This window comes from Mus musculus, chromosome X, assembly GCF_000001635.26.
Source record: "Mus musculus strain C57BL/6J chromosome X, GRCm38.p6 C57BL/6J".
Taxonomy (NCBI): domain Eukaryota; kingdom Metazoa; phylum Chordata; class Mammalia; order Rodentia; family Muridae; genus Mus; species Mus musculus.
The window spans coordinates 17,217,794-17,237,404 of NC_000086.7; the positions used below are offsets into that span (position 1 = coordinate 17,217,794).

The 19,611-nt window shown below is 36.9% G+C and overlaps 1 protein-coding gene across 3 annotated transcripts in view; it reads right to left on the reverse strand.

Annotated features, from left to right (window-relative positions):
* Positions 1-19,611, reverse strand: part of Efhc2 (EF-hand domain (C-terminal) containing 2) — a 188,001-nt gene that overhangs the window by 85,745 nt on the left and 82,645 nt on the right. For all 3 annotated transcript variants that reach the window (XM_006527706.4, NM_028916.5, XM_017318631.2), the window contains 4 exons: positions 12,708-12,931; positions 8,545-8,796; positions 6,146-6,259; positions 5,295-5,433 (listed from right to left, as the gene is read on the reverse strand). In XM_006527706.4, the coding sequence (XP_006527769.1) occupies positions 5,295-5,433; positions 6,146-6,259; positions 8,545-8,796; positions 12,708-12,931 (729 nt within the window). The remainder of the gene's footprint in view (positions 1-5,294; positions 5,434-6,145; positions 6,260-8,544; positions 8,797-12,707; positions 12,932-19,611) is intronic.

Here is a 19,611-nt window from a genome sequence, read left to right on the forward strand (position 1 = left end):
CACAGAATCATCTGTGAATAAGAAGTTGGCTGTAATGACCACCCCATGTACCCTGCCTATTCAGGTACTCAGAAACGTTGAGCAAATGAAAAGGTGCATACTTTTGTACAAAGGATCTCCCCAAATGTATTCTATGGTTGGTATTTAGGTAGACACTGAGACAGTCACGTCTTCCAAATATACTGATTTCTCTAATTCCAAATGACTTGTACACATATCTGAATTCAATGGCTAACCATGGCTGACTAGATTCTAACAAAATGCAGAGAGATTGTGTATAGAAATTAAGTCTAATGGTTCTACTTGCCATCTCAGGTGGAAGCACTATTCAGGGAAGTCACCAAATAATTACCTCAAAGTTGCCTTATGTGATCTAACAACCCAGGCTGTAGGAAATCTGAAGCATAATTTTGAAGAAATGCTTAAAGCTGAAGGAATGTCGGATTATTAAACTGACTTTAGGCCAGGGCTTTGGACTAGGACCCCTAAAAAGGAAGAACCTTGAAAACAATACAACCATCCTAAGCTTCAAAGCTGCTTGTAGCCAATACTTAGATTAAACAATTAGTGAAGTAAACAATCTCAAAACTCAAAGTTCTAGTCTAAAATCATCCTCACTAACTCTAAGGGTGGTTGGGAGGATGTAAAACTGTGAAGTCCATCAAGGCCATGTGATAAAATCATAAACCAGTTCTATATTTTTTGTTACAATCTCAAGTGATCACTGACTTTTCTTCTGCCATGTCCTCCTCCTTCTTTCAAGTCCTAAGAATTCAGAGATAGCCAGCACTGAATACAGAAAATGAAAGGCATTTTTTGTTTGTTTTTGTTTTTGGTTTTTTTTTGTTTTGTTTTTGTTTTGTTTTTTCAAGACAGGGTTTTTCTGTATAGCCCTGGCTGTCCTGGAACTCACTTTGTAGACCAGGCTGGCCTCGAACTCAGATATCCGCCTGCCTCTGCCTCCTAAGTGCTAGGATTAAAGGTGTGCACCACCATGCCCAGCTCGAAAGGCACTTTAAAATTATTTTCCAACCATAATCTCAATATAAGTACTCAAAACCATTGAGAATGAATGATTGTTACTGTTTTAGTTTTGCATGTCACAAAAATCAATGACTAGATAATATTACTATAAACTGGGTATGGTGGTATATGCCTATAAATCCCAGTATTGGGAGGCTGAGTCAGAAAGTTAGCGTAAATTTATGGCCCGTTTGTGTTACATAGGGATTAACAATTCAGCCAGGACTACATAGCAAGACAGTGTTATAGAGAGGAATGGAGACAAAAGAGAGAGGGTAAACAGGGTAGAGAGAAGAGAGTAGAAAAATCTTATTAATAAATAACCTAAGGCATAAATTCCTAGATAAGAACAGTTAAAATTCAAATCTTGGTCTTCTTAGTACAAGAAATACAATCTAGAAGTCTTTGAATCTATTTAAAATCTTCATATATAAAAAAGAGCAACTGACTTCTACCTGGTTTTGTCCACATCAACAAGGAGGAAATGAACTACTACTCCATCCTGGCAGGCAAGCCACCAGCAGCAAGATAGCCACGGTGGTTGATATAGGAGTTACACTGGACAAGACTGTGCGAGACAGCTATAAAATTACCATCTCCTTGGAATACTAAAATAAATGAAAGACTCCCATCTTTCTATGAGACTGCATCTCATACAGAGGTCCAAATGTCTTTCAGAATTCTATCAAGCCTTGTACTTCTACACAAATACAAGAGGTAACCATTCAATGTCTTTGAATTGTGACCAACTTCTTTTCTTTGTCTGGCATTTTTTTCTGCCCTAAAGTAAGATTACTTTGCAAGACAATAATGCATTAGAGATTCCCCTGGCGGCTGGGGAGACAGCTCAGTTGGAAAAGTTGATGCACAAGCATGCATATCTGAGATCTATACCAACTATCCACATAAAAACCAGGCATATGTTTATAATATCAGCATGGGGAGATGGGGATTACTGGCTAGCCAGTCTAGCAGAGCTGATAAAGTCTATGTTCAGTGAGAGTCTGCATCTCAAAAATAAGGTAGAAAGCCAGGGAGCAAGACACCCAACATTGATCTCTTGCCTCCACATACACATGCACTTAGCAACAGGGACACAGAAACTCCCCTGCCCTGCTTTCTTCAAAGATCACAATTACTAGTAGCACTAGTTCTGCTTTGGGTTTCAATAACACTAAAATATAATGTATAAAATTTCTTCTCATCAATTTTAAGGCCACATGAATTATAAGCAAAATTATCATCCTTACCATAATAATGCTGAACAGATGATTCATTAAAATTGCTTTTTAATGTTTATGTCAACTGTTACAGTACATAGAAAAGTTTCTCATCCTTATAAATATTTTTATCAACATGTCATAGCCACTAATGAAGAAAAATAAAGATCACTTCTTTAATTTTTTAAATGTTAGAAATAACTACATTTAAGTAACATGAAATATATTCATTTAACTTGATAAAAACCAGAGAAAGCAAGTGTAAAGTTTATTAGAGAATATCAACCCACTTCTCTAGATTCTGCCATAGATATAATCTACAGTCATTTGTAACATTAAGTGTGGTATTAAAACTTAAAAATAGTTATGTAATGGTATTTGTTAAATAGGACATTTTAACATGCTGTGAGAAATATTAAAAAGTCACTGTGACTACAAAATGCATCCTAATTTTGTATTTGCATAATTTTCTTAAAAATATGCTGTTGTATTAACGTTAAAGGCACAAAATACATTTTTATATAATATAATAAAATCTATAGAGGGAGCAAAGGAAATGGATGAAAAGATATTGAACACTAGGACAATATAACTGGAATGAATGGACTTCAGGACATTTGAAGAAGATACATATACCCAGGACAGCTAGGCTTGGGGCACACCAGAGAAGTCACATTACATCAGAAAATTCCCTAGAGAAGCTACTAAGATACTACACCATTCATTTTTGCCTGAAGCAAATATTATAGTCTCAAATCAAGCAAACATCAGCCAACTGTTGAACTCTCTGTTTAGCAAATCATATGCTGTTTTGGAATTGTTACAGTACTCAGTCTTCTACCAACAACCTTAAATGAAAGTAATCTTCAGGTGTTTTTAATGGCTTTCAGTAAGCTGACATCCAATTTCCAGTCTTCATTGAAGGTGTACTGATTCTAAACAGATACCTATATTTATTAAGGGCAAATTCTCCTCCCCAATGAATTATGGTCCACTAGACAATTCTCTAGAGCAGCTCTCATCTGCACATTTCTGGATGATTTTTGTTTATAATCCTTGAAGTAAGTATGTTCAACTGTGTCCACTCAAAGAAGCACTTTTAGATATTAGCCACCAAACCTGACTCTTGTTAGATCTAGACATGTTCATGAATCTAGAATATAGATGTGTTAAAACAAATTCCCTTTGTACAACTGGAAGTCCTTTTTACTCTAATCCATTAGTGTTCTTTATTCACCTTCCCTCAGTATATAGCTTCCCAGGAAATGTTTAATACTCAGTGCATATACATGCAAGGTAGGCAGGCAGGCCTTCTCTTATTCTATAAACAAAACATCTTGTATATTTTTAATAACTTTTTCATATAATATTTTGACCATGTTTTCTCCTCCTCTAACTCCTCCCAGATCCTTCTCACCTCCCCACCCACCTAACTTTATATTTAATCCTTCTCTTTAAAAACAAAACAACCCCTTCCACAAACACAAAATGAAGATCAAAACAAAAATGCAAAAGATGAAACAAAAACATGTCAAAATGAAACAAAATATCTAAGCCTCTTATTTTTCAGGAAGTACATTTCACAGAAGGACACATCAATCCTCCTGGTCAGTGAAGAATACACATGCTCAAATTCAGTCCACTATGAATTTTCAAAAGCACTGTATCATGTATGCATGCTTTTTCTGTCATTTCCCCTAAACAATAACAACTATTAGCATAGCACTTAAATTGAATTAGGTATCAGAAGTAATATAAAAACTGATTTAAAGTAGCAAGGCACCATAACTTGCTTGTTACCTAACCTACATAGAAGGCTAAGGTGAAAGAATTGTAAGTTCAAGACCAGACTAAGCAATATGATTAGACCCTGTCTCAATTTAAATGAATGGGTGTGTGAATACATAATGATGTGTATAGGTTTTTTGCAAATACAAACCATTTCATGTAAGAACATTAGGCACCCCTCAGAGGTAGGTATAGAGGAAGGGCCAGTAATAATTTGCTGCAAATACTGAAGAAGGATTATATAGAGAACTAGGTACCACCACAGTAATTCCAAATCTCACCCTGGTAGGTTAGCAAATCCTATCCATTTCCACAGCAGCAGATACGTGGACCATGGGTAGAAACAAACCTTAGGAAGTAGGTAGAGCTGACTGGCCGAACTTCAAAAGACTGAGAATGAGAGTTTAACAATTGAAGGCTTGGATATTAGATTTTAAAGCACATCCTCTACTTGCTTCTAGACTCTCATAATATTGTGCAGTGTGCTATAGGTCCCAGATCCCCTTTTCTAGTCTATAAACCTAGCCTACTGTACTGACCTAAGTACAAAGTACACATTTAATAAATCACTAGTTCTTACTAAACTACATTTACTTGCCTAGAATGGAATTAAGTCGGCCATCTTTGGGAAGAGAGGCCCCTTGGTATTGCAAACTTTATATACCCCAGTACAGGGGAACGCCAGGGCCAAGAAGTGGGAGTGGGTGTGTAGGGGAGGAGGGCTGGGGTGCGGGGGAGGGTATAGGAGACTTTCGAGATAGCATTTGAAATGTAAATAAAGAAAATATCTATTTAAAATTTTGAAGAAAAAAAAACACAGGGGGAAATAGAAAAAAGAAAAGACAAACAGGAGACCTAGCTGGGCCTCACCAGAAAATGCAAAGCTAACTGGTACACAAGAGATTACCGTAGAGAACTTGAGTGAGTATCATCCATTGTAAGCAAAAATTAAGTGAAGAGATTTAACATTTCTAGTTCAAGTGTCCTACCAAAATACTGAGTACTATAGCAAGAAAGACACTTATAGGGGGGAACGGAAGCCTCTGACATGAGGTAATTGAATTCTTGGCTCTTTCTCTCTGTTGCATAACCTTGGACAACTGAGCTTAGTGGGCCTCAGTTTCCTTTCCACTAACATGGAGACAATGAGTCCGCTTATAGAAGCTTATTTTTAGGAATATGAAGAGAACAAAAGTAAAATCTTAACCAGGGCATAAAGCAGCCAAAGTGTTAAAAATATTTTCTAACCAACTTATCACTTACCAACTCCATACTTTGTCCTATAATAGGTCTTGGTAAACTCATCACAGTCACAGAGGAGGACTTTTCTTCCCCATACATTGATGGTGGCACCTATAGACAGGTCCTGGTCTGTGTAAAAGTCTTGCTCTACTTTTCCTAGCTGATAAAACAGAGGAAGATAGCATTGGCCCTATGGATCTGCCCAAGAACTACATGCCTTTTCCTAAGAAAATAATTTTTTAAAGCTTAATTATATTATTTATAACTAAATTTTAAAATCAAATTAATTAATTTGTATCCTTTTGTGTACATGTGTGTATGGTATGTCTTGTGTACATATGCGTACAGTTCATGCTGAGTATAGATGTACAAGTGCCACACACCGTGGATGTGTGGATACTTACCTTCCATCTTATTTGAGACAGGGTCTCTTTGCTGTAAGGTACTGTGGTCGCTAGACGAGTTAGCTTTTGAGTGGCTGAAGATTCCCCTCCCTGCCCTTCCTATATCACCCATAAGAGCACTGGTATTACAGATGAACATTACTGTGTCTGAATGTATATATGTTTTGGGTGGAATGGTTTTATATTTAGGTCTTCACATTTGTACAGCAAGCGCTTTCCCCACTTAGCTGTCTTCTCAGCCTATCTAAGCATTATTTGATCATTGTAGTACTTGTACAAGCAATACAAGGCATATATTTCTATATGCATTTAAGTATGTTTAATATTGACAAAGGGCAATAAAATGTATATATTCTATATCTCTTGATTTCATTCACTAGCTCACAGGCAAGAATATACAATTCACCCCAATATCCAGGTTTCTCAAATTCTCATTGGAAATCAGTTATAAAACTTCAGGATCCTCACCTGGTATTTATCCAGCAGATAGCCATCTGCTCGCCATTCTGACAAGCCTCCATACACATTGAGAACTGCTCGATCTGTTATCTGACCTGGTTGGTAGATTCCAGGTGGGCCATACTGTAAAATAAAACCAAACCATGATATCTGTTCTCCATGAAAGAGATGGTGCAGAAATGTGCATTGCATGGTTCTTTCCTAACATCTGCAAGAAGCCACACAGTTTATCTACCTCTGTTCTACTGCCACACATCTTCACAGCCCTAACACACATTTTTTTTCCTCTAATACTTCCATGCTATAGGTTTTCAGCTTTTTTGCTCTTTTACTTTTGTTTCTGTGACAAGGTTTCATACACAAGAAAATGACCTCAAACTTATGTAGTTCTGGATCTTCCTTCTGATCTTCCTCTGCTAACTCCCACCAGCTGAGATTAAAGCATATGTCACCACACCCAGGCTTCAAGACTACAAGTAGCCATCTGCTTAGTTCCCCATACACTGTAGAGGGAATCTTTTGTACAATGTACAGATGCTTCGTCTGTCAATACAAAAGCCTTTGGCCGATGAGGTGAGGCAGGATTAGAAGGTGGGACATCTGGTAGGGGAAGAGACTGGATTTCTGGGATGGAGACAGGCACTGAGAAGGGTTCACCCTGGTACACTGATGGAGACAGCAGCAAAATACTGAGGACCACATGGCAGCCACATGGCAGAACTTAGAATAGGATAACAGGATGATTAAGTTATAAGCTAGTCAGGGAACAATTCAAGGCTTTTGTCCTAGGCATTTATTCATACATAAGAAGCCTCAGAGTCACTCTTTTGAGGAACTTGGCATGGGTGGCAAAGCCAACAGCTATAATGTACCATGAGCTCAAGACACTTTCAATATTTCTCCAAGTGTTGTGCAAGCAGGCATCTATTTCCTAAACTGCACTCATCCCCAAGGAAGAATGACTGGCTCCTCTTGTTCTGTCTAGCAGGCTGTCTAGTCCAAAGGTCAGGAAATGGTATACACCTGGTAGCCTGACATTTCTCTCAGAACTTCAGCTTCTGCAACCCTCTCACCTCAACAACATACTCCTTGCTTTGAGTATCCAGTGTATACCCATCCCTTCTGGATCTCAACCCCATGAGAATCTATACTCCACAAAGCAGGACACAAGCCATTTTCTTTTTCATTATAGCCCAAGAGTTGGTACACACAACTCAATAAATATCTGTTGAATAAATAAATAAAATGAAGCTACTGATGATTAAGATATACTGCAAGTGTCAAGTGCATCATTGTATCATATTTAACCTATTTTTCAAAGACATTCTAAAAACAGATTTACCAGGTACCTCCTGGTGGCCTGCTGTGCATATTCTAGAGCTCTCTCAAGAACAAATTCTACCTCCCCCTACACAGCCTTGAAGCAACACAGCAGGACTTCTGGCAGAAGGTACAGAGAATCTGGGAGAGAATCCTGTGAGGATTGAATGGCCAGTGGTTGTTTACATAAGAAATGAGTGCTCTTGATAACCTTCTCAAAAACAGTAAGAATGTGGTTTACATATTTTATCCAAATTAGAAATAAAACTCCAAATAGACCTGTGAAAAGGAATAGTGTTTCTCTGTAACCTGACAGGAATTAATAAATGGATCTTCAGATAGTTGGTCTTGCCATAACATTTCGTTTAACCTGTCTAGTTATGGAAGCTGTTAACTTCATTTTAAAGATGTGGAAATGTGTGTTCAAAGAGCATGAGTGACTTGCCCATGCTCACATGGCTATCAGAGACAAATCCACAATTCTAATCTATGTGCCATTCCTGCTGTGCCAGTTATATTCCCTCTCAAATTCTGACATAATTTGCAGAAACAAATCTTACAAATCTCCATACTAATGAAAATGCCAATGGCATACTGTCACTGGTTACTGGCTATTTGGTGACTAGTCACTACACTCAAAATTGTGATTATCTCTTTCCCATATACTTGGGCATATGAGTATATTCACATGTCTGAGTAGGTGCGTGTGTGTGTGTGTGTGTGTGTGTGTCTGTAGCCAGATCAATACCATGGGATCTCTTTGGTAGGCTATAGGAGCTTTTGAGTATTCCACTCAAAGCTCCTCAATTAACTTCAAGAGTGTCCAAAATTTCATAATACAGTGATAAACAAAAACTAGGTTCCTTCCTTTACACATCTTCCTTTCATTTACTTGCCATAAGTGTGCTAGCTAGTTTGGTTTTTTCCCTTGGGGGGGGATGAGGGGGGCTGTCCTGTTGTTTGATTTGTCAACTTGACATAAGCAAGGGTCCTTTGGGAAGAGGAAAACTGTCATCACAGAGCCATCCACACCATTCCAAACAATGATTCAAACCTCTTGGCCCACAAACATACTCAAAACTGCTTACCTTGGGAAGCTTACCCCGCCGAAGGAATGATGACATAGCATCCCGGCCTGAATTAGATGGCAGTACTTCCCTGATTTCAACAGTACCATCACACAGGAAGTAATGCAGGACAAATTCTCTACGGTCCCCAAACAGTGAGGTTGAATCATCCCACAAGCAGAAGAAACGCAAAACCTTCCCATCATACTGGATGAATCGTTTCAGGGTGTCAAAAGACTGATAGGGACGAAAGGGATCCACAAACTCTAATGTCTGCAAATGGAGAAAGAGGAAGAAATGTAGCAAGCTTTATGTAGTCATGTCTGGGAGGCAGATAGTATAAAGTTTTTTTTTTTTTTCTGTAGACGATTCTGTCATCCTTTTTAAAAAGCTTTTAATTAAATACTATGCCATACAGGTATACAAATTCACAGTCAGTTTTAACCTTAAGAATACAGGTAAATATTAGGAAGCTTTTCATAATTGTTAAATAACATTTTAACATACTAAACTATATTTCCGGGTTATGTTGGAAGTGGACTTTTCTTAAAGCCTTAAATTTTATTAAGAATGAACAAACCTAATTTATAGTGAGAAACCAGAACAGTAATTGTGCCCTCCCCCGAGCCTTGAGCAGGCTGGCTCAGACCTTGTTTGCCACAGTTGCTAGCTCACCTAGGGTGGAGTCCTCTGACCTAAGTAAAGTCTACTGTCTTGCCACATCTGCTGCTTCCTCCAAGATGCCACTACCTGCTGAGAGGCTGAACCTGTTTTCCTGACAAGATCCTGACAGAGCAATGAGATCCTGGCAAAGTGGGAGATGGGTTCCTCTCTTTATAAACTCAGATTCATAAGTAATCATTGGGCCTTGATCAGAGAAATTTGTCTTGGCTCATTATTTCTCTCGCTGCCTTTCCCATCCAACCCCAGCTTGTAGTGGCCACTGGCAGCTACAAGTAATTGTTTCTGTAGAGGGGATATATCAAGAAGGAGTGTCTTCAGGAGACTGGACTAAAAAGGGAAACAAAGGAATATTTTGATGTTATGGGCAATAGTCTGTATCTTTTATTTTTTTGTTTTCTGCCATGTTGTTGAGCATCTTACACATGCTGTGGAAATGTTCTATGGGTGAGCTACATCCCCAGCCCCAAATATTTTACATCTTTTCATACTGGTTACTTTGGTGTACACATTTTCCAAACACTGACCTGCATTAACTTAAGATTTGACCTGCATTGATTTAAGATTTATAAACCCAATCCTAATCTGATTATATTTTTACTTTAAAAATGTGTCTTTCTCCGGGGCCTAGCAAACACATAAGTAGATGCTCACAGTCAGCTATTGGATGGAGCACAGGGCCCCCAATGGAGGAGCTAGAGAAAGTATCCAAGGAGCTAAAGAGATCTGCAACCCTGTAGGTGCAACAACATTATGAACTAACCAGTACCCTGGAGCTCTTGTCTTTAGCTGCATATGTATCAAAAGATGGCCTAGTAAGCCATCACTGGAAAGAGAGGCCCATTGGACTTGCAAACTTTATATGCCCCAATACAGGGGAATGCCAGGGCCAAAAAATGGGAATGGGTGGGTAGTGAAGTGGGGGGGAGGGCTTTTGGGATAGCATTCTAAATGTAATTGAGGAAAATACGTAATAATAAAAAATATTTTAAAAAATGTGTCTTTCTACCAGAAATCACTCATGTCTATGTGTATGCATGCATGTGCATGTGTACATACATGTGTGTATATGCAAAGATAAGAGAAAGAAATGTATTTGTGGTTTAATTTTGCTCAAAAAATTTCAGATATCCAAGAAATGGACATAGGAACATGGCCAATGGAGAACTTCCACTCCACACAGAAACCCTATCTAGCTAGACTCTGCTCTAGAATCATTGAGATCCATGGTCTTCTTGGAGCATCTTTCCTTCAATTTGCAACCTCTTAGCTCTGTCTTAAAGTATAGCTGCCTCCATTCTATCTTGTATAAGCAAATGATGTTGTTATGTAAGAAAAGACTCACTTGGGAAATGTTATCCCAAATTGAATTATATAATCATTCTATAAATTCCTGAAATTTTGGGTTTATTCAGGGCAGTCTAGCCTTACTCTTATTTCAAGAGGAAAACAAAAAAGCCTTCTAGAGGCTCTACTATCCTTATCCTTGATATTTAAGTGAAATTATGGGACCTCTGCTTTTATGAATTAAAATGCTTTTAATGTATAAGTGCCAAGAAATGCATTATTGGTCATATACCATTAAGATCTTGTTCAGTTTAAGCAAAATAGTTTAACTTTACATATCAATGCAGCAGCAAACACTTAACTAAATCCATAAAAGCCTCTTATTAAACTCTTAATTTTCCCAAGATTTCTATCTTTATTCATGAGTTTTCTTTGCCCTAATGGAATACCAAAATGGTTCCCAAAGTCTGAAGGAAAATTATTTAGAACATCTGAGTTTCCTTGGTATTTACCTCCAATTATTGCCACAAACTTTTTCTTCCCTAGAAGACTATAAGATCTGACAGTATGTTGAATTTTATGAAATTAATATAATTTACCATCATCCACAATCACTATCATACAGTAATAACTGTTGGTGGATACATGTAGACATATGCAAGGAGCAACAACTTATATGGTCCTTTTTCCTTCAGATTCTCTCTGAGGCTTCAAAAGACTTTGTATTTATCATTCACGGCACATGAAAGACATAAAAAATGAGCCCAAACCTCGAAAATCTTTTACATTGATATAAAGTTATTCTACCTTAGATATTCCAGGACTAATAATACATATACTTCACCGGAGGACTTTATACCTACAACATCAAAGAATAATTTGCTAAGGCGAAGAGCCAGGTATAGGGGAATGATCTCACACATAACTTTTAATGAGAGATTAAAAAACAGAATCAAAGGGAATTTCATTTTAAATTTTGTTAATCTGAAAGGAAATGAATTATAAGTTTTGAAAACAGTAAAAATCAGATAAAATCAACCTATGGAGAGAACAATTATAATAGTAGTTATCCTGAAAAATCAGGAGTGAGTGGGTTGGTGAGCTGGGGAGGGGAGTGGGATAAGTATTTTTGGAGGGGAGACAAGGAAAGGGGATAACATTTGAAATGTAAATAAAGAAATTATCTAATAAAAAAAAAGTGGTTATCCTGGAGGAGAAAAATCTAGGAGGAAGGGAGAAGTAACTGTTCAATATTTTAGTTTGGATGCAGGTTAAGACTCATTCCAAAGTACATTTAGGGCTTATATGTTTGGATATGTGTAGTCATATATCAACAACAAAAAATAAAAGTGGTAGCACACATCTGTAATCCCAATATTTAAGAATCAGGAAAACAGTGAATTCAAGTTCAGCCTGATTTACACAGTGAATTCAAAACTCTCCTGTGTCATTTAGTGAGAACCTGTCTCAAGAATCTGCAAATGATTAAATACAAAATAAAAATACAAAGAGAAATAAATGACACTAATGGAAATTAAGGTAAGAATCCAGAGATTTCCAGTCTAGTCCCAATAAGGAGTCCTGCTAGGTTTGTGACCTAACCAACGATTCTTCTTTAGGTATTTAGAGCCTTCTAGAAAACAGAAAACTAGGGTCAAGTGATCAGTTTAAAGAACTGCAGAACAATAACAGTGAGTCTTTATTCCTTACAGTAAAATAAGATTTTAAACTCAATCATATCTCATAACTGGAATAAATACAAACCATAGTTAATTCACTCTTCTAGAATATTCCAGCATACATGTTCACAAAGTTCCAAGAATGAAGAAAGGGCATGTTCAAAGTTTGGTTTATCTAATCAGTTGTACAGAAGACATTTTTTTTTCCCAACCAGAAATAGGCAACTAAACCCAGAAAACACAGGCAGAGGAAATGTGGGCTCAATTCACATTCTATTGGTAACCACAAAACTAATTATGGGCTCCTAGACCTTTTCCTTCTTACACAGTTCACTAAATATGCTACAGCTGGAAGGGAGGATCCCAAAAAGTACTGGAGATTAAGGGTGAAGGGAGGCAGCAAGAAAGGGAATGAGAGGATTGTTCCTGTTCTGTGGCCACCATTTGGGTTTCCTTTCTATCCAAAGAACAAGAAGACAGCTCTCATAACCATAGTTTTCTCTGGAGATAACAAGTCACATATGTATCTGTTCTTACCTCTCTCCGCATCTTCATGTAGGGATCGAGTGGACATTGTCCTGGAGGGTTCAATTTGATTCCTATTTTCTTCAAAAAGTTTTTTGTAAATGGATCGCAATCATAAATCTTGAATGTGCGCCCATAGAAGACAACACTTATGTTGATATTGAAGTCATATACAGTATAAAACTGATCATCATTGGGAGGGGGGTAAGGAATCCGTTGACGCCTGATAGAAGTGCCTGGGAAATAAATAAAATGCAGTTTTTAGCCATTTGGCTAGCAGGAATTTATGGTATATCTAAGTAACAATGGTGAGTGCTTCCCTTTGGCAGGATAGAAAGCAAGGGGCTGTTTCTAAGAAGCAACATTATACATTCAAACTCAAGTAAAAGTGAAAAAGACTTTTTAGGTCCAGAGTTCTCTGACCAGACTGATAAGAAATTTGAATTTCCTAAGTGTTGTTAGGGAAGTATTTTTATAAGCCATAAGGACTAGAGGACAGTGATGGATATAAAAGAGGAGTAGTATTAGCATGGTAAGCAAAAATGCCACTCTGTCATGTACTTATCTGTCCTACAGAAAAATAGGCTTGCTTTCCGTTACTATAGGGAACTTAATACATTCAAATAAACAAGGCATTAAGGCCCCAAAGTAAAGTGCTCATAAAAGATACAAGAGGCTAAAAAATAAATAAATAAACTAACAAGATCTAGTTTCTATGTAGCAGCACTATGATTTATAGCTTCAATAAGCATGAATGATTTTAGGCTGCTTGGAAACTTTATAAGAATCCTTGTTCATATAGAAATGTAGTCTTCCTTCTTCCTCCAGGAGCTCTGCTTATATCCACCCAACCACCACCAAATGCAGATTTCTAGAGACTTCATAGGTTCTTGATTTTATCACATCTTCCATATACAATCCTATGGTGCTAATTGTCTTCTTAATAGAGAAAAAAAAGGATAATTCACTATCCAATAGTAGTAAACAGCAGCAAAAGGGATAAGACAACACCTACAAATATAAGTGGTACAAAAGAAGAACCCTGATTTTAGGGAACCTTGACCTTCTGCGGGCAGCTAGGAGTTTTACTAGACTGAACAATAAACATGTCTGTCCTTTCTGATTCAGGAAAGGACTTCCTCTATCTTTCAAGGCTGTAAGTCAACCTGCACTGGAAAACAAGGCGATTTTTGTCTTTCTAAAGCTGTCTGTGTATATAAAGAGCTTTGAGGAGTGAGCTTTGAGAAAAGTGCAGTCCATATATCAAGATATACAGAAATGGAAGCTACACATGCAGAGTTATCTCTCAAGATGAATTACTGACTTGGGCCTGCAAACCTACCCTCAGAGTAAAGGGGAAAAGAACTGAAGGACCTCACATTGCTAATAATCCAGTAACATGTGGATTGTGTGACTTCAGTATGGAAACATTTTAATATAAAGATATTAACTTATGCTCTTAGTGTTGTATATAGTATTGAGAATAGTACCTTTTTGCAAAGTGTAAAAATTATTAAAGCTTACTCATTACTGTTCATTATAACAACAGTTAATGAATAATATGTATGTGCCAGGAACTGTGCTGGGCACTGTTCAATTACTCTACTTATCTTTTCAGTTTGTTGAGGAAACTTAAGCAAAATCATTTTCATCTACTTTTCTTTATAGCAAATTTTAATTACTTAGTACATTAAATTAAAATGATACAACTATAAAATTAGAACTGGCATAGACTATTTTTAAACATACTACATAAAAGATGATATAATTTTACTGCAAAGAATTACACTTCAACTAGTTTTTAATTCATGTCATTGAAAACAAAATGCAAATTATTTAATCATTCAAAATTAGACATTTAGAGAAAATTGCATACTTAAAAATCTATAAAAGGATGGGCATTTCAGATATTTCCAGGAACTATTATACATCTCTTTAAAAATAGTTGGATTGTGGCAGGTTATTAAATACTCAACAATGTAGAGCTTCTTCAAAACTTTCATCTATGGAACTAGGGAAGTAGCTCCACGGATAAAGCACTTGTCTGGATCCCCAGAACCCTCAGAAATGCCTGGCTGGAGTGGCAGCTGCCTGTAGCCCTACTACTCGGGAAACAGAGACAGAGATAGCCAGGGCAAGCTTCCAGCTGTCCATATTAGAATGAATCTGTGAGCTGCAGGTTCAATGAGAGAGCCTGCTTCAATAAATAGAGAACAAGGAAGATACTCTGGCATTGACTTTGACCCTTTACATGCACGCACATATATATGCACACTATATACACAAGTGCAAAAAAAGTGTAACCATAGTGTGATGATTTGATCCTCAATAATTTTGGGCAATTGAATACCTGGTCCCCAATTGATTACACTATTTGGGAGCTATAGGAAGTGTAACCTTGTTGGGAGAAGTATGTCACTGGTGGCAGGCCTTTAGTTAGTTCTGCTTTGTGCTTGTTGTTCAATAAATAAGTCCTTACCTTCCTTTTTTGTTGTCACACCTTAAGTCCACCATCATGGACTCTCACCCTCTGGACCCATAAGTTCAAATAAACCTTTATTCTGTAAGCTGCTTTGGGCATGGTGTTTTATCTCAGCAATAAAAAAAAGTAATACACATACTTAACATGTATACTTCATTTTAAGAATGCAAATAAGCTATAGCTTTGTTAAGTGGGGCTCTAAGTAGGAATACTATCACTTTCAAGGTATGTAGGAGTAGATGACAGTGCATTTAAATAATAATAACCACCATTGCCACCAAAGACCTGGAATAGACTTTTGTTGATACATCTAGTCTTCAATAATACTAGATACAGAGAGCATATGAAAGATCAATGTTTACTTCATAGATGAGAAACTAAAGTTAAGAATGCTTAAGACTCTAGACCAATGTTATAATCTAAGAAATGAAAGAAAAGGATTTTGAACTTTAGATTTCAGACTAACAAAACATCATTTTCCACAGTTTTTAATGAGTTATATCTCACTGTATATCATCCAGAAAGTACTTAAGTGAAGGAAAAGAGGAATATCTATGGGCAAAATTGAATAGAAATTGGCTAATGAGATGTCAGCTACAAGGAAAAGAGAAAATGATGGTCATGCTGCTCTCTCAAAACATCCTGTCCCCCTTCTAAGGAATAATTTCCAGAGACAGCCACCTGTTCCATGTATCACCCAGCATTTTCACCTTCCATAGTCTACATCTCAGACCTCCTCATAGCTTCCTTATGTCAGCGTCCATTACATGCTTTTGAAAATACCAGGAAAGTAGTAACAGAAAACAATCTTGACTTTCTATGAGCCAGAAATAGAAAATGGGTCTATTAACCAACAACAACAACAACAAATTACGAACAACCAAAACCAAACCAAACCCAAAAATAAATAAATAAATAAACAAAATAAACAAACAAACAAACACAACCACTAACATCACAAGGTGAGTCAGAAACCCAGAGTGGAGCATTTGAAATATGTATGGTTTCTGTATGGTTTCACATGGAAGTTATATATTTCTGTGACCTCTCAATTGTGTATTCTAGGGATTATACCATATATGGAATTTGTGTGTTTATAGTGTTCCATGATAAAAGGCAAGGACTCTACCAAGTGTTGTCTATAGAATACCAAAGAAATTGGCAGGGTGCCATGTCTTTGGCACACACTGAAAAGCAGTTGTAGTCATTAAGGTAGACCAATACAAAGGAAAGCACCACACCATGGCAGTCCTTTAACTTTTCAGATGTTTATCTTCTCAGCTGTCTCATAAAGCTAACTGGAACACACATCCAAGCATCCAGTGCTTGCCCTCTAGTTTGTCCTCATCTCTCTACCACCACCCCCCAGTCCTACTTTAACTCTCTGTGCTTAATGTTTCCATGTCATTCTCTGTGCTTAATGTTTCCATGTCATTCAGTCTTGCCTTAGATTTTGCTCCCATCTAAGTTCAGCTTTATAGAATTCACCTTTCAGAATTAAAAGTCCAACATTTAGCTCAACCACTATTGTAAGGATATCTACTTTATTTCAGTGGCATTGCATACCTAAGGTGGACAAGATAATATTTATGTGAATGAATATAAAAACAGAATTGCCCTTGTCATTGTATCTACTGAATTTATGATGAGTGATCGGTTATGGCAGAGCACCATTTCCTTATCTTGTGCTCACTTTGTTCATCCACTAATATGACTGCTCCAGTTTTACCATTATTTTTCTAAAACATCATCTTTGCAGTATGAGTTTTACAAAAATAACATTTTCATATACCACTAATCTGACATATACCTAGCAAAAAAATAAAATATTAAACATCCTCCATCTTTGAACAGAATGAAAAATAATAAGCATAATACAAGACCCCATTAACAATTCTATCAGTACAAAAATATATCCTGGTATATTATGTAACATCCTCTTGCATTACTATCTCTGTGCCTAGTTTCATTACACATTCTATGAATACCAGCCAACCTCTTGGCCCACGACTTCCCCACATTTTTCTTTCATGTTATCCCTTTAGGCTGTGCTTTGTTTCTCTTCCACCTTTAACTGGGAAAACTTTTTAGGCACCTCTCAGATTCTAAATTCCTAAGTGGCTTTCCTACTTCTAATCCCTCAAGTATCTGGTACCACCGATGATATCTGCATTATATAACAAGCATTATATCCCACTTCCCATTTCCCTTCCTCCTTTCTTTCTTTCCTTCATCTCTCATTGTTTCCACTCTATTTTATTGAATAGTATAAATACATCTTTATTCACCTCTGCTCTTAAATTCTTTTTAAAAAATTTTTGTGTGCTGTATACAAACAGATATGTCTATGTGTACATGCTAATATATGTGTGTCTCTGTTTGTCTCTCTGTGTGTCTATGTCTGTATGTGTAGGCCAGAGGTCAACATCTATTGCTGTCTGCCTTTTTAAAAAGATAGTATCTCTTACTCAACCTGAGACTCATTCAATAGGCAAGAATAGCTGGAAGAAAGGTCCTGTGATCTTATCTCTGCCTTCCCAGTGCTGGGATAACAGATGTGTACCACCATGCCTGCCTTATTACATGGCTGATGAGGAATCCTTACTTAGGTCTTTGTGCTTGTATGACAAGAACTTTACTGACTGTGCCACACCCTCAGTCCTTGTGGCTTTTAAATTCTATTTTGTTCCATTCATTTATAACTCCTGCCCAATGTTTATCTCCTAATATCAGATTTAGCAAAATGAAATAAAGAATAACCAATTAAACCCAAATTACAGAAAAATAACAAAGAACATTTTACTGTAAGTGTATCATATGCAGTACTTAGGATAATGGGTATACAAAAGAACTTCATTCCTAACCTGAAATTCAAACTTAACTGCTCAGCTCACCTTTTATCTGGCAACCCTACTGCTGACCCTCTCTACTTTATGTAATAAAATACATAGACACAGAATATGCTCAAGTAATGATAAAAATATAAACAATCCAATCAAATAATACAGATTTGGGGTATCTTGTGACTTCTAGCTCCCCATTTGGGTGATCTGGGTGTCATAGTAGGAAAGCTAATAGAAAGGTAAACAAAGTTTGGTTGGGGAACATGAGAGCAAAATATGTAAGGAAAAGCCTAGAAGAAAGAATATTTTAGGAACCACAGAGACAGCTCAGTGGTTAATAGCTCTATGTTGTTTCAGAGGACATAAATGCACTTCCCAGATCCCACATGGAAGCTCAAAAACTGCCTGAAATTCCAGTTCCATGGGATCCAACACATTCTTTAGGCCTACACAGGCATCAGACATGCATTTAGTGCACAAATATCTATGCAGGCAAACACTCACATATATAATAAAAGATCTTTAGAATATATTTTTTTGTAAAGCAATACTATCCACATGCTTAACTGAAAATACTAAAGTAACACATGGTCACAAAATTGAAAAGTTGTAATTTTCTCCTTAAGTTCAATACTTTAAACATTTCTAATATGTACTTGTTGATTTTGTTGTTGTTATTGTTGATTTTGTGTTTGTTTGTTTGTTGTCTTAGGGATTGTCTTGCTGCAATAAAAAAAAAAAACATGATTAAAAAGTAAGTTGGAGAGGAAAGGGTTTATTCAGCTTACACTTCCAAAGGGAGTCAGGATAGGAACTCATACAGGGGAGGAACCTGAAGGCAAGATCTGATGCAAAGGTCACAAAGGGGTGCTGCTTTCTGGCTTGCTTCCTCTCTAATAACTCTAGTTTGTATCAAGTTGATATACAAGACCAGCCAATATGTTTGTTTATTTGACACAAGGTATCTCTACAGAGTACTGCTTATCCTGAAGCTGACTATGTATACCAGGGTGGCCTGAAACTCAGAGATCTTCCTGCATCTGTCTCCTAAGTGCTAGGATTAAAGGTATGAATCATTATGCCTGGCCTTACTGATTTAAAAAACTTTCTTACATTTGGAAAAAAAAATCCCTAAGAGTCTAAAACTTCTTGTCATCTTCATGAAATAACGTCACATTTTTAGACTTAATGTCCTCTAAAAGTTTTTTTATTTGTAATGTGAAGGTATATTTATATTTCTTAAAGGATTTAGCACATAATTGTTGATACTGGCCAGGGACAAACATAGCATAAGAGCTGAGCTGCATCATAATAGAGCCACTTACACTCAGAAAAAGGAAATGGGCTGGTTCTGATTATAATCTGGTGCCAGATTCCCACTCCAGCTCTTGATTTTACTTTTCCCTACAAGGTTCTAACTGCCTGGTAAGTATCGTTATCCAGATGTCTAATACTCCTTTAAAGATGTCATGCCGCTCAATGAACTACAGCAACAAACTTCATCTTATTCTATCATCCATTCTTGGGCTTTATGAAGATAGGTATTCAACAAATCTTGGCAGTTCTACCTGGCTCTAAATTCATCATTCCA